This window comes from Dunckerocampus dactyliophorus, chromosome 9, assembly GCF_027744805.1.
Source record: "Dunckerocampus dactyliophorus isolate RoL2022-P2 chromosome 9, RoL_Ddac_1.1, whole genome shotgun sequence".
NCBI lineage: Eukaryota > Metazoa > Chordata > Actinopteri > Syngnathiformes > Syngnathidae > Dunckerocampus > Dunckerocampus dactyliophorus.
The window spans coordinates 11,284,966-11,301,384 of NC_072827.1; the positions used below are offsets into that span (position 1 = coordinate 11,284,966).

Below are 16,419 nucleotides of genomic sequence, written 5' to 3' on the forward strand. Positions count from 1 at the left end.
CAATTTTATTGGATAGCCCTGGCCTACAGGCACACTAATGAAATTAATTTTTCACTACTCTGCATTTGATATAAAACAGATAGGATGTTTTGTGGTTATGAATGTGTTTAGTGGTTATGAATGTGATTCCATAAATTAACGAAAAACTTAATTTTTGGTCTGTAAGCAAGAGATTTGTTCAAAAACTAGTTACAGCAGGTGCCGGCATGCAAGGAAGAATAACATCGCTTACTAGTTAACTTTTTGAACTTTGTTATGTCTCCCAAGTGGCAGTGTGCCAAACAAAAAAGGAAAGGCATCGCCATGGAAGTGAAAATGAACATCATAAAAAGCTCAGACAGAGGAGATACGCCCACCCATATTGGTTGCTCTTTTGGTCCCGACTGTTGCAACCATCGTTGAGAATAAAAATTATGAAATGCTAATGAATGCTAGCGGGGTTACAAGGACATCTGGGAGAAGAGTAGGTTATACATCTACACGAGCCCGCAGTGACAATTTTTTAAGAAGATAGGATAACCACAAAGAGTAAGGAGTTGTTATTTAGGTATAATTTAGTTACTCGACTTACATTACCTTCTAGGAAAGAAACTGGATCGTAACCCAAGGAATACCTGTACTACAAAGACATTGCTACTGCTGACCTGTAAATTGTTGGTCGGCATGGTGGTCTCCATGAGCATGTCGAGAGCAGCTGGATCGAAATCCATGTGACGGTGGACATCCTGGACAAAGGCACGTTGATCACGTAGCAAATCACCAACTGTTGTCGCTCCTGCGGGAATAAAGCAAAAAATTACATTTTGATATGATACTGTCATACAGCAGACATCTTGTATAAGTACAAATGATCTCACCTGGAGATGTGATGTTAATACCGAGAGAGTCCAGGCTGCTGGTGTTAAAGCCCAAACTTTGACTTATGACAGCCGACCTATTATTGCACCCACAACCACACAGACACACACGCAAACTAAATATTCAATAACACACTCTTTATGGAAAAACTGCCGAAAATATCTATCTGTCGTCATATCCGCTTCAAAAAAAGGGGGGAATGCAGTTAAACTACCCATAACAGTCTCTTTTGAATGAGTTTTCATCGTTAAAGCTATTTGCTTAAAAAAGAGATTCTCAACTGGTGGGTGACGGGTCTTTGCCTGTGCACAAAAAATTCAAATGCCTGTCTAACTCCCATTGCAAACAATGTCAACACAAATGGAACACACAAGGCAACGCCACCACACGGGACTGTGTGGGTATCAAAATCACGCTTGCACACTGTCATACATGTAAAACTATATACCCACATTTACAACCCACAAGGCATGCTGGGTAACCTAGCGGTGGCTACTCTTCCCCCGTACGCTACACATCCAGAAATTTGAGTTGACAAAATATCTTCCATTTGGGTCGCTATGGGGGTGAGGGAAACTTGGTTGGGCAAAATTCTACAACTAATATCGGAGATGAGTGACCAAAGAAATATGCCAAATGCTGTACCAGTCTGTCCTCTGGTCAAAGGTGCTTGGGTCTCCAATGATGGTCTGGAAGAGGGCATCGTTCAGGTCTGTGGTGTTGACCAGTAGACCTTGCAGCAGAGTTATCAGGCCAGGTAGGACAGTGTGACAGAGCTGACCAGGCTCTAATGAGAGGACTCGCAAGACATAACCTAGAGACGCAGTGCTCTCCACCCTGCACACCTACAACAACCAACCAATGTATGATATATTTTGGTCATAATTTACCACCCAATCAAAGTGTAAATATTCCCATGCACTTAAAGAGACCTGGGATCTCAGGAGATCAAGTTGTTCTGTGAAAAGCGGCTCTCTGATGTTGGTCTGAAAAAGCAGCACAGCTGTCTGGAAGGTCTCTTGTAAGTGGTAAAGGTTCTCTGCAATGAGGAAACGCAGATACAGGAGAAAGATGAGATAAAAGACATCGGACGAGGAGAAAAGAGGGTCTTGTAGTGACCAATATTGACATAAAAATCGACGCATGATGACGTGTGCATCTCTCGTGAAAAGATGACAATAAAATTATACTGGAGCTTTGTGAAAGCTGCAAATTATGTATTTCCAGAAAATACCTGAGCAAAGCTGATGAGAACAAAGGGGTCAGCAGGTCTCAATGATGTAGTGAATTAAAACAAATCTGACAACACCAGAATGTGTAATTACACTCAAATTAGACAATAGTGATGTTTGATTTCATGCTATTCAACACCTTGAGGCTTTGGCAATTACAACACTTCAATGTACGTGTGTATGTGTGTGTGTGTGCGTGTGTGTGTGTGTATGAGCGAGTGAATATGAGTGGGTGTGCTGCCGCTTATGTGAGGCGGCTCTCTTGAACAATTATCTCACAAGCCCAGACAGCAATTAAAAAGGAGGTCATAGATGTGCACTTTAGTGTGTGAGTTGGGGGTGAGCTGTTTAGCGAGGGTGGACAAGATAATTGTTGGAATTCGACTTTACTAATGAGATTTTAAAAAGGTGCTGAGCAGCTTTCAGCTGGAGAAGCAGCATGTGGCCTTAGGCTCTTTGGAAGTTCACGCTAAACTGGAATAAAGTGGTATTCTTTGTATCCCCATAGTATTATCAACTACAGGCATTCGCACAACTAACGCTGCATTGATAAAACAAGAAGGTGACTGATCCAAGATCTGTTGTCAGGAAAATATGGTTTGTTAATACACTTATAAAATGTTTTGTGTTCATTACTCCATTTGATTTGACTAATACTAGTTATAATTATGCACTAATATACATCTGTTAAGTTATGCATTAATGCCATACTGACTTGCTTTGGTTATCTGCTTGAGGTGAGAGGCTTCTTGTCTCCAAAACAAGTCTCCCCATGCTCATCACCTCATTCAAATAGACTTGGGTGTCTAGGCGTGTGAGTCTGTCCTTCATCAGCTCTGTCCCTCGCATATGTGGTTTCCTGTATTAACTAAGATTTTAGCATGAATAGTCAGACATTTTGTCTAAAATATGTCTGCTCTGGTTTGATCTGTCTCCTTGCATGCACGTTTTATTAAAGTCTACCTCTCATTAGTCTCAAAGAAATTGAAATTGTGTCATCTCTTATCTATTTTGAAGCCAGTAGCAGATTTTCCCTTGACATCTGTGATGGTTAATGTTCAATGGCCAGACACTTCTTTAGTACAGCTGTATCAAAATGCTCATTTTTAATTGACACTTTCAGAGAGGTGTTTAATTTAACACTATACAGTGTTACCTCAGTTTCCGTTATTATTCCTTCCAAAAGGTTCAACAAAAACTCCAACTTACAAAAAACGAAACAAATTTCCCCATAGGAAATCATCAATCCAATGAATCTGTTCCAGATGTTTCAAAAAATTAACAAAAATAAATTTGTATTGAGTTTATGGATTTACGCACAATATTGTACGATAACCGAGATAGTGTTTGATAACCAAGGCAAAAACTTGGTGAAAATATTTATCAAAAACTGAATCAAGGGATTGCTGTAGTCTGTTCCAGACAGCCAACAATTACTAATAAAAATAGATTACATGAAATATTGTAGAAGAAGCAAGGTAAATTATTGGTGAAAATTTTAATTGAAATGCAAATCATACAAAAACTGGGGCTCGTGGAAAACTGAGGTCTGACTGTATTTATGATTTTGCGTGACGCAAAAACCAGGTACATCATATACATGGAAAAAATGATGAGACCACCCTTGTTTCTTCAGTTTATTGATCCATTGTAATGCCTGGTACAACTAAAGGTACCTTTGTTTGGACAAATATAATGATGATAACAAATCATAACGGTTTAAGAGCTGATATTTAGCAACTTCCATGGTTTTCTTGATAATAACCAAAATCACTTAAGTTCTTGCAGAAATAGCTATAACATTGTACTGCCAAAACATGTAACTCTAATGAGTTATTTTTGTTATCAGTTATATTTGTTCAAACAAAGGTACCTATAGTTGTATCAGGCATTAAAATGAACAAGAAACTGAAGAAACAAGTGTGGTCTAATAAGTTTTTCCATGACTGTATGTGAGTATGTCAATTAGCCGGTAACGGTTTGAATCCTAATTTACTTTCAGCTATTTGGCAAGTTCTGAAAGGGGATGTGAACACGGGGTATCCGCTGTGTTTTAAAAAGCCTTAAAAAGTTTAAAACCCCTGCCTTAAAATGTCTACAGTTCCCCTATTATCACATGAAATATCTTAAACACAATTTTAAAAGATCTTAAAAATGTATTAACGTTATTTTTATTCAAAACAAATGCATAAACTTCATTCTCACTTTAAAATGTTTCGATTTTTGAGGACACTATAGCATCACTGCAAAACGGAACTAAAGTACCAGTGCAACCCGGTCAGAAATTATCGACAATGTGAAAACGTAACGAAAGCCCAAAGCAAAACCGGATTACTTGTAGAAGATGTAGATAATTTTGTTAAGCATTTTGTCTTCCAATGTGAACGAGCTGTGAATAAATTCATATACTTTGCAAGGAATTCAAATTTTCCTTCAAATCTTTTGTACATTTTTGCCAGTATGGAAGTGAAAAGGGACTTCATGTGTACTCATAGTTTTAAAAAAAAGTCTTAAAATCTGACTTGTTGAAACCTGCAGAGACCCTGGAACAGCAAAGTTACCTTGAGATTCACTGGCAAGCACTCTGGTGATATTTTTAAGCACAGATGCGAATGGCAAGCCATCGGGGAGCAAAGCAACAGCATCCCTCAACACATCCAGATATGACCTATAAAGATTTAAGAACAGATTACATGGTTTCTGAAATGCTGCACTGTATAATACTAGTAGTTTTAGGAGGTATCGGATGGTACTTACATCTGAGAATGATTGGGTAGAGTGATGAACGAGAGGAGACCGAGGACAGCATCGATGGTGCTTTCCCGTGAGCCGTTCAAAGCCCAGGGCATGTCCCTGGTTGTTCCCTTTACCACAATGTTTAGATCGGGATTGGCAAAAAACACGTGAGCTGTCTCCATCATTTCTTCTGGGGTTAAGGGGGCCGAGATGGCTCTGAACATTGCTGCAAAGTCAATATCGAACAAATCAAGGAAGTCATCAACAGGGTCCACAGGGATCATTGGGGCCTCGCGTTTGTGTCTGTGTCTGTAGCTACTACCCCTGTCTTGAACATCTCCCCCTTGATGGTGGTCCATGTGGGTGAAAAGACCACTGCTTAACAACTGCCTCAGCATTGCAATGATGTTTTCCGCTAGATCTTCAACCAGCTTTGTGCTCTCTGGCATATCCACGCCAATCTGAGTCAGGATGGATAATAAAGGCTTTAGGAGTTCCGATATCTTGGGTAGAGCTTCTGTGAGCAGCTCTAGTCCGGACGCTTCCGTTGACGCCAACCATGCAGACATTTCAACCACTTTCTGCATGAGTAATTTTGCGGTGTCGGAGGCCAGAAAATGCTCCAGGACTTCGTAAACCATTGATTCATTCCCAAATATCGTCTTATGGATCAGGGTTTGAAGAGCATTCCTTCTGTCAGAGTGATATTCTTTGCTGAGCCAAGATAAGTCGCCCTCCATCAATGAGAGCACATCCTCTGAGGTGATGTTTGCACAGGAGAGTAGGATGATCGCTGCCTCGCTGAAAACGGCCTGGGATGTGTCAGAGTCTTGAAGGTGATGAGAGTTGTTCAGGATGTGGCTTAGCGCTCTCTCCATAGCATCCACGAATGACCAAAGCATGGGTGCCACTTTATGCAACTCGTCTGAGAGCATTTGAATAGAGGACAAACTGTGAAGGAGAGAAAGCGCATATAGGAAAAAAGTTGATAAAAACACAACTGAGATGAAATGTGGAGTAACAATTCCATGACCGGGGCATTCGTTTGTAGGCTGTGGTATTGTCTTGAATCCAAAAGAGATCTATCATATCCATTTTTGCCAGAAGTAATATTTCACATATTCATGTATTCATACATCTGATAATTTCCCCTTTCTAGTCCTGATATTAAATCCTAATCTGTAGCTGGTGTAATCTGACCCTGATTGAGTCGCGGCAATATGCAGAACGTTATCCTTATCCTACGATATCCTCATAGCTCATTATTGCAGCTGGCTCACGTAGGAGGAAATCCATTCTGAGAGGACGTCTTGACTACCTGAATCGTGGTTAAACAGATGTTTGGACTAGGCTGTATGTTGGCAAAAAGACTTTAGCATAACTTGACAAGTTGAACTGTACTGACAAAACTCCAAATCTTTCCAGATTAGTCGTAGAAAAATTTATGATATCCTCAGGATTCTCCTTTATATTCTGTCATCACTGTGTATCTTTGTCACATCATGAAATCCAGGTTTAAGACTCAAATATGCCTCACACTTTTGTCAAACACATTTTAATTTATAAAAGGTAATCATGACTGATAGAACAGACAATGTCATAAGCTATGGTCACAATGCTGTGTTCAGGAACCGCCAAAGAAAGTGCAAAATCTCAACACTTGACAAAGAAAAAACATTATCAGTGGAGCATAAAGACGTAAACATGTAAAAAATGCCGGCTTGTTTTAGCAGTGGTTCATGTATTCTGTAAATTTTACATGTATTATCAAGTATTTATACATTATTACCCACTTGGGATGAATGAGATATGTTTTCTGTGGAAAAAACAGCCTGTTTTCAGGAAAAAATAATAAACATTTAAACAACAATCCAATTTTGAGTAAGTTTGCTTAATATAATTAATTAATAAGTTTTTAAACAATAATAAAAATGTTTCCTGTTCTCAGTTACATTTGTAGATTTACAGATGTATGTACATGGTTTCCCAATACATATCTGTATCAATATCATTTTAATTAGAATTTAAATATATTTCCGTATTGCAACATCAATGGTATGTTTGGCAGAACAGTCAGAAAACAGTGCTTCCTGGCACTTTTGCAATTCAGAATTCACAGACGCGCAAAGTCAGTTTTTGTTTTTGTTTTATTTTTTCCTGAAAATAGGCAGTTTGTCTGCATTCACCCGAAGTTGGCAATTATTTATAAAGACGTGACTAATACAGATAAAATGTACAGCATGCATGTGCCGCTCTAAAAAAAAAAAAAAATACAACAATTTTTACATGTTTATGTCTTTATGCTTCATTGATATGTTTTTTGTCAAGCATTGAGATTTCTCACTTTGTTTGGTGGTCCTTGAACGCACCATAGTGACCATACCACATGACTTCATCTGTTCTATGGATCATCATCATCATTCATTAGTGGTGAGTACCTATACTGTACATTTTTATAATTTAATTTGCATTGCTAGTGAACAACGGCAATTGAAATGAGGATTCTGGAGATGGATCTAATCTAATAATTCCAACAGTGTTGCACTTTTATTGCAAATGTTGATCTGAAATCGGAGGAGAACGAGAAGCTGGCAGGAGGGTTTGGAGGTGGAGGAGTGAGCCGTGTGTCAAAAGCATAGGCCACAACCGGACGTATGACTTTTTGGATGTCCAATTTTGGGCGTTCCTCAGATTGCTGCTTTTTATTTTTGTTAGTGGAAAACATAGTTGTGGTGACCATGAAGGAGCATGATCTCCAAACATGCATTGGCAGCACTAATTACATATGTGGGGTGCACATGTGACGCACAACACACATGGGAGTCCGCAAGTGTGACGTACAAAAATATTGACATTTTGCCTGACACCAACAAAATGTACAAAAGACACACGTTGGCCGTACGGAAAATGCACGAAGACGTATGAAGTGCGTAAGTTTGTCGTGCAACCTGAAAAAAACGTAAGCACCCGTAGAGTTTGTTTGACATGATAAAGAACATCTGTGGTTTAAAAATCAGCCGTTACACGCGTGCCCTCCGTGCGTTTCTTGCATTCTTTTGCACAAAGACCGACCGTAGGAGCCTGTACAACTGTTTGTGACCTAAGCTAAAAAATAACATTTTTACGGGTTGGTGGAATTTCACCATTCAGGTAGACGTGGAACGTAACACCTGCAAAAAGCGGGGATCTACTGTATAATGTGAGTAGTGATTAGTCCGAGTTAAGGTGTACAAAAAGGAATGGTGCATACATTTTTATAAGCTTTACTTAGCCTGGTTGTGGCCTCTGACCACAAGGCCCCAGGCTTAACTCCCACATAGGAACTCACGGTTGATGACCTCGAGAAAGCTCCCTATTCTTCCAGGTGCCGGAAAAGTGCCTCCGTGTGTATAACTAATGTCAAAATGTGCAGTGCATGTAAATTGGACTAAGAAAGAGTGTTGCTTTTATAATGTACCTCTAAAAATGCAACACACATTTCTGGAGTGTAGGAGTGTACTCACCTGTTTCGCAGCTCCATGTATTGGAGCTGCTCAAACAAGGAAAGCTGAGCACTGGGGCTCAGTGGCTGGCCCAGCAGCTCAATGAGCTGGTTGGAGACAGCCATGATGACCCGCTCCATGGCATGATATTGATTCTGCTTGACTTGATACAAAGAACGTGTTGCATTGACAATCCAGGAAGCAGCCGTGCCAGCAGTCATCTCTGCGACATCTGTGTGCTGAAAGGACAAAGTGTTCTGTGTGTCAACAGTGTCACCAAGTGGTAACAATATTATCAGCACTGCAATTTGTGATGATATGATTTATTTTTGCAATGCCGTTGATTTGTTTGTACTCACACTTGTGTTGAGGTGGGGGTACATATGGTAGTGTGCAGCATAGGCCTCCAGAACAGGCTGCAGGTTGACGTCACACCACATTTCCAGGACACTTTGGTTTAACCCGGCCGCAGCCGCGACTGGCTCCCATGCTTTCAGGGCTTCACTGCACTCCAATGTTCCATTCGCCTGATAGAAATGTCAACAAAATATGACAACATGAGTCTCCGCTAATCTTCTGGTGCATTGTGCTGCCTTTCATCACATTGTTCTGAGAAAACCAGTTCAGTTAGCAAAGATAGCAAGGAACGTCAAACAAAGAATCTGGGAGAAAGGTAGTGAGGATATCTGATCATCTCTCTTCATGCACCTTCACAATGCAAATAGCACATGTGTCACACAGGTATCACCGCTGCTGGTACACACCCACGTACACTAAATGAACACAAAATGTGCTCACAATGGGTCTATGACAACAATGAGCAAGTATGTTTTTCACAACTAAATGGTAGGGAGATTTAACAGTTTACTGCGTGATGCTGAAAAATTCACACTACGTAGGTAGGGGTGTCCAAACTTTTTCCAGCAAGGGTCACATAGCCTACTGAAAAATGACAGATGCAAGGTCCACTTTGATATTTTGTAAATATGCTAGTTATATACCAGGGGTGTCCATTATGTCAATCGCGAGCTACTGGTAAATCGCCATGGTAGTTTGGGTCCATCGTGTAAACATCACTTCGTAGATGTCGTATGACATCAGTCAGCTGACATTAAGGTCCCCTCCTGATTCGCTCTTACTCCTCCGCAGCGTTTCAAACTACACACAGAGATACAACTTTCATCTTTATTATTCTAATAACGGATAAACTAACTCAGTAGTAACATGCTTATATCTATAACAAAAGTTATCTGTTCACTTGTAGCGGCTAGTTATGTAGAAAAAAAAGTGTATTGTTTGATGGCTTTGCTTCGCGTCATGAACTCCACTACAGAATTCAGTGTTTTCAACATGTCCGCTTCTTAAACTATTATTTCATGATGAAATGGAAAATGTGCCCATTGCTGAAACCTTTTTAATATGTTGCTTTAACATCAAGCTGCATTGTCGTTTGCATAATCATTTTCAATTCTTGTATTTTGGTAATGTTTGATTGCAAAAGCTAACTGGATGTCATACATGAACTGTGTGTACTAATAAATGTTACGTAGCTATTTTGACATATTACCAGTACTCAGGTTATGTACACAGCTATTATAGAATTATGTGTATTTATCTCTATTGCCATATTGAATATAATGTGAATTTCTCCTGGAGATGAATAAAGTATCTGTCAAAAATCACTCCACACTCTGTACTGTTCTCTGGTATTACCATATCTAACTTATTGTGTGGCGATATGGAGTAATAAGTATAAAAGCAATCTTCACTCTGCCAAAAAAGATCAGTGACGATAATTCATAATGCCATGTATAGAGAACATACAAATCCCTTATTTTTAAAATCACAGATATTAAAATTTGCTGATTTAGTAAATTTTCAAACCGCTGAAATTATCCATAAAGTAAAAATAACCTGCTACCCAAAAATGTCATACAATATCTCTACAACAGAGAAGAAATGTGAGCTTAGGGAAAAACTAAATTTGAAACACTTATATGCCAGAACAACGCTAAAAACCCACAGTATTTCACTATGTGGAATTAAATTATGGAGCGGATTGAGCAAGGAACTCAACCAATGCACCCAGATGAGCGAATTCCAAAAACAATACAAGCAGTTGATGTTTGCAAAATACAAAGCAGAAGAGTCTTGAACTTGTTTTGTTATGTGTCTCTATTTCCATCCATCCATTTTCTATACCGCTTAATCCTCATTAGGGTCACAGGGGCATGCTGGAGCCTATCCCAGCTGACTTCGGGCGACACCCTGGATTGGTCGCCAGCCAATCGCAGGGCACATATAGACAAACAACCATTCACACTCACACAGTCATACCTATGGACAATTTAGAGTCGCCAATTAACCTCACCTGCATGTTTTTGGGAATGTGGGAGGAAGCCGGAGTGCCCGGAGAAAACCCACGCACACACGGGGAGAACATGCAAACTCCACACAGAAATGCCCAGGGGAGAATCGAACCCAGGTCTTCCCAATCTCCAGGCTGTTCCTGTATTGGCCAACGTGCTAACCACTAGACCACCGTGCGGCCCATGTCTCTATTTATTATTATTTATTTATTATTATACTTATATATTAATTGTGAAAAAATATTATAAAATAAATACATCATCATATTGTTACATTACCTTATCATTATTCTGTGTATTAAAAAAATCACATATGGAATACAGGAAGTGAATAAAATGTACTGCACAAGATGTGGAACGGATAGGGGGTAGGATTAAATAAACTTTGCTTCTTCCTATTCCTTTTGGACATGTGGAATTGTGAATTGAGTTATGTGATGTCTTCCATTGCAACTTGCATGCATGTTCAAATAAAACTAAACCATAACCAACATTCCATTTTTCACCTATATCACAAGGCTGAGATGCAGTTTTTTCTTGAAATACATATAACTTCTTAGCATATCTTGCATCCGTTCATTTTTCAGAATGTGGCCCTCGGTGGAAAATGTTTGGACACCCCTGCATTAGACACCCGGGATCTATTGTACTGTACTATGTACTGTATGTGAATGACTGCTGTCTGAGATCGTCAGGTATAACTACTCTGCAGTCTGAATCACAACTGGTCTCCTAAACAGCGTTTGCAGTTCCATTTGTGGAATTCATCGCCTGACAAGCAAAATCCTTGCCTCTTTCTGTCCTCTGTTGGTAAAAATGCAACTGTTCAAATGAGGTGTGACATTGACTGATAGATACTGTATATATCTGGAATGATGCAAGATGTATGAAGACATGTTCCATTTCTCTCCTGTGGACAAATGAAGACTTTTAACCTGTTCAGCGGCCAGCAGCGTATTTTCTATGGCAGGCTGCATTCTTCCAAAGATCTCAGACAAGTTAAAATGGCTGGAGTTCACAGACTGTGCGATTTCTGTCATCAGGGTTATCAGAGGCTTTTGAAGGCTTATTATCAGCACTGTAAAAAAATAAGATAGAAGTTTTAACATTTTTCCAAAACCCTACTTATACAGGCAACATTTCACATTTGATTATTTGACATGCGGGACCTTAATTTCTAGCGGTTTACTCACTGTTCTCTGCATTTGTGGTGTTCACCATGAATGCTACAGTTTTTTTGTAATAGGGGACAACAGATGTGACATCGTCCCATATCTCTGTTTCACTGAGAATAGACAGTAGGGCTTCCAACATCTTCTCAAGCCTGGGCCAAAACAAAAGGAATATGAATAAAATATGGTCATATACTCGTCATCCTTTTCTGAATGAAACTTACTTATGCCAGGTCACTCTGTCTGGTTTTCCAGTAACGATTTGTTCAAGTACTCGAGCAAAATGAGTAAACACCCCCAAAGATGGAGTACCTGGGTCATGCGCAATAATCTGCCAAATCTGTCCAAAAATGGGAAGGTATTCATTCTGTTGCATGCAGATTTCTTGTGTGCAAAACAATGTCTGAGGTGACATTTGATCTGCCTTGCTTGTAGTCAGGTGTGGTTCATAACTGTGTGATCAACCGTTACAAGAAAAAAATGGCATGCAGATTGTATCAGCATATTAGCCCATGCGATCTCCTTTTTGGTTTGCATGTAGCCTCTAAAGTATGTAGCACAATAGGGTGAAATCGGAAAAAGACCAGAGATGTCTTACCTGTCCCAAAATTCCCATTATGATTTCTAGCGTTTCATTTGCAAAGTTATTGTTGCCTGAAATCAGAAAAAAACATACAGATACACACACACACACACACAAGTCATGAAACATCAATGTCAAGCAACATTGTTCTACTTTGAGCTACATGGCATCAATCACCAGAAGAAAATGGTGGTTTGTGGCTGACTTGCCTTGACTAGACCCCAAAATGATGCGGGTGATGTTGATGAGGATAGAAACGTAGTACTCAGCTGTGCTGTTTGGTGGTAAGAGGCTCTGAACTGTCTTCATTTGGTTCAAAATGCTTTAAAAAGAAAGCACAATATTCCTGTTTCATGTTATCAACGCATGCAGAGGATGCTGTTCCATGTACTACATGTTTTGGTTTGGCTAGAAAAGAGATTTGGGATGTAATAAGGACCCAGAGACTAAGATATACTGAAGTAATACATTGACTCTGCATCAGTCAGTCGTGGTAAAAAAGGGAGCTTAGCCAAAAGGCAAAGTTCTAAATTGACCAGTCCATCTGCATTCCTACCCTCACCTATGCACACGAGCTTTGGGTAATGGCCAAAAGAACATGGGTACAAGCAGCCAAAATTAGTTTCCTCCATAGGGTGACTGGACACCCCCTTAGAGATAGGGTGAGAACCCATGTCATTGCGAAGGAGCTCAAAGTACAGCCAATGCTCCTTCACATTTAGAGGAGCCAGATGAAATGGCTCGGGCATCCGGTCAGGATGCCTCCCGGAGGCCTCCCTAGGGAGGTGTTCAGAACACATCCGACCAGCAGGGGGCCACGAGGAAGACCCAAGGCACGTTGGAGAGACAGTGTCCCTCAACTGGCCTGGAAACACCTCCGGATCCCTCGGGAGGAGGTGGACAAAGTAGCTGGGGAGAGGGAAGTATGGGCTTCTCTGCCAAGGCTGCTGCCCCTGTGACCCAACCCTGGATAAGTGTAAGAAGCTGGCTGGGTGGGATGGATACATTGTTCTTGTATTTAAACTTACTTTTGCTGAAACTAAAGCCATTGTCCAAAGAACTTGGTCAATACTAAAGTACTCAGGCAATACTAAAGCATTGGGTTAATACTAAAGCACTTGGCAAAAGTCATACATGGCACTCACATGTGATTCCAGTTGTCAGGTCCGCTGGTCGAGGCAACTGTCTCAAAATAAGTGGTGGCTACTTTGAGGCTGGACAGCAGGTAGACCGCAAACTCATCTGGCAGCAGATGTTGAACAATGTTTTCGGCTCTTTTGATGATAAGGAGTGAGAGGTTGAGTGATGTGGCATAACTCAAGTCTGTTCGGACAAAGAGGGCCAATGTATCATGCACAATCCCTTCAATGTCTTGCTGCACTGAGTGCAGCAGGGGGTCCGTGGTTTGGGAAAGAATCTTCATTAAAGTTTGAACTGCTTCCATGATGGCTGCATATAGGTGGTCAAACTGGACATTTCCTGGTTGCTCTAAGACCATGATAGCTTTGCTCAGAGACTGGGTGATATTGCTGATGATGGAGAGGTAAGCCAGTTGATCATCACTGAGATAGTTAGCCAATGTCTGAAACAGGAGGTGAATGTCTTTTACCGGCGTGGAAACATTCAGGGGGGAGTTTCCCCACTGGAGCATACTGGTGAAGACTGCTTTGACATTGGGTTCTTTCATCCACGTGTGTATAATATCAAGGTAGATTTGAATCAGTTGCTCAAGTTCATGCAGCTCAGTTGTGTTGTACAGGGGCATCGAACCTAAGATTTCAGCATTCTCATTCTGAACTTGAAAGTTGACTATTATATACTTCACTATTTGCTGAAGAATTTCAATGGTTGCTTGGCCGATTTTACTCACCCCTGCACCATCCGTTGGGTGCACGAAGTGGCCAGTCTGGTTGTTAATAAACAAAGTCAAATTTGTCTGTGCCAGTTGCAGTGTGACTTGCAACTGTGTGAGGCGGAAAAGAGGATAGACGAGGTCTGACACAACGCTGCTGCTGGTCACGTTTTCCAGGCGTTGCAAATACCATTGCATGACTTGCAAATAGATTTTTGTAACTTCCTCGGAGTATGATACTGACATGGCATTGAAGATGTGGTTCAAGGGGTCAGGATTAGCAGCGACCTTCAATAGACCTTCTATCACTCTGATTTCATTCATGATCTCAGGAGTGTTCAGATTATTCAGCTGGAGGTTGATCTTGATATTGTTTAAGGTGTTGTTAAGGGCATGTATTACAGCCATGTGTGCATTTGAGCTAAAATTGGCTTGAATGACATCGGATGTAGTTTCATTGACAATTAATGGGATCAGGCAGATGATGTCTGTGTGATTGTGCAGAGCAGGTACGGCTTTCAGGAAGTTGCTGACCTTGTCTATCAATCCCTTAACACACTGGGCCGTCACTGATGTATTATGCTGTACTTCAAAACACTTGGGAACATTGGCGATACTCATTATATTTACCAACAGGTCGTTTATGTTGGCGGATCCTGCAAGGTGAGCAATGTAGTTTAGCTCTTCAACGGTTACATTTGACTGCCTCAGTGCATTTTGGATGTGGGACACTGTAATATTTGGTGTTTCTATCACCAATCTGATGAAATTAAGCGTCTGGTTGAATACGCCAATATAGGCCGTGTCACTCGGAGACAAGAGTGAGAAGAAAGCAAATGCAATATCTTCATATTCCCCACTCTCCAGGAACTTGTTGGTTAAAGCTATGTTGACTGTGACGTTGCCGTTGGCTGAAAGCATCAATTTAGATATTTTATCCAGAAATGTGAAGACTTCTGAGACACCAGCCAAACAGTTTTGCCCTGCTGCACATAAGGACAAGTGATACTGCAGAGCTTTGAAATCTTGGAAAAACAAAGCAGCTTCCGCTTGGAACTCCGGTGGTAGGATTGCCAGAAATTTTTGGATCACCAGTTCCTGAGCGGCATCCGGGCCAATCTGTGTGAGGTTGTAAAGACTCTCAGGTGTGAGGAGGTTGAGAAAGTCAGTGGAAACCTGGGAGAGGTCGGTAATTTGAGCTGTACTCAATTCTCCATCAGGCAACACGGTATGTTGGACTCTTCGCAGCCGAAACAAGGACACCGCAAATTCTTGAAGTTGGCGGATATATGAAAGGATTACAATAGCTGGGTCATCATTTTGTGAATCAAACACTTCCTTGAGCACCTCCATGGCTGTAAGAATGGCCTCTACAATGCCTGATGAGGTTTGACTGGTGAAAGGCTTCAATGATTCTCTGATAAGGGACACTTCATCTGGGTCAACGTATTTGGAATAGGTAAGTAGGGTGTTCCCCAAGACGTAGGAGAGAGACATGGTGAGGTTACTCTCCAAGGAGAGGAACTGCATGATCAACCTCTCCAGTTCAGGCATTGTTGGGTCTGTCTCATTGAAGGTGAAAATATGCTGGTTCCCTCTACCAAGCTTCACAGCAGCATCAATGATGTCAGAGATATTGACCAGGCTGTCGCTGAAGAGCAACGGTAACAGTGGACTCAGACCTGTGGACTCCAACAGGTTGTTAATAAGGGGAACCATGACGTCAGGATTGGAGGTGTTTTGGTTGGAGAGTGCAGAGACATTGCAGACAAAGTAGTGCAGGGCGTTCATCAAGTTTATCAGGTATGCAGAGAGCGCATCTCCACCTTTAATTTCTTGTGTTAAATATGATGCTGTCAAATCCATAATGAGGTCCCCAAACACAGTCTGTAATAGACTGACAGTGCCTTTGAGATAGCTAAACAAAATAGAGAGAAGCAGAGGACAGCCAGTTAGAAATGTGCTCTCAGGAATGTGGTTTAGCAATAACAAAAGACATTCTGGTTACATCACTCCTCTTTTTTGTATTTCAACTTTAACCTAGCATTGCCAATGAGGTTTGCATGAAAGCTTGAGTGGACTTGCATGAAAATGTCATTAAAAAGAAGTCTTGGGTGAGAAGAGGTGATTACATT

The 16,419-nt window shown here is 40.8% G+C and overlaps 1 protein-coding gene across 3 annotated transcripts in view; it reads right to left on the reverse strand.

Moving 5' to 3' along the window:
• The window catches only part of abca12 (ATP-binding cassette, sub-family A (ABC1), member 12), an 86,629-nt gene that overhangs the window by 48,346 nt on the left and 21,864 nt on the right, over window positions 1-16,419 (reverse strand). For all 3 annotated transcript variants that reach the window (XM_054786485.1, XM_054786487.1, XM_054786486.1), the window contains 14 exons: window positions 13,578-16,202; window positions 12,642-12,754; window positions 12,448-12,503; window positions 12,074-12,189; window positions 11,871-12,001; window positions 11,613-11,755; window positions 8,668-8,835; window positions 8,330-8,547; window positions 4,848-5,777; window positions 4,652-4,758; window positions 1,791-1,897; window positions 1,504-1,703; window positions 858-934; window positions 645-775 (listed from right to left, as the gene is read on the reverse strand). In XM_054786485.1, the coding sequence (XP_054642460.1) occupies window positions 645-775; window positions 858-934; window positions 1,504-1,703; window positions 1,791-1,897; window positions 4,652-4,758; window positions 4,848-5,777; window positions 8,330-8,547; window positions 8,668-8,835; window positions 11,613-11,755; window positions 11,871-12,001; window positions 12,074-12,189; window positions 12,448-12,503; window positions 12,642-12,754; window positions 13,578-16,202 (5,122 nt within the window). The remainder of the gene's footprint in view (window positions 1-644; window positions 776-857; window positions 935-1,503; window positions 1,704-1,790; window positions 1,898-4,651; window positions 4,759-4,847; window positions 5,778-8,329; window positions 8,548-8,667; window positions 8,836-11,612; window positions 11,756-11,870; window positions 12,002-12,073; window positions 12,190-12,447; window positions 12,504-12,641; window positions 12,755-13,577; window positions 16,203-16,419) is intronic.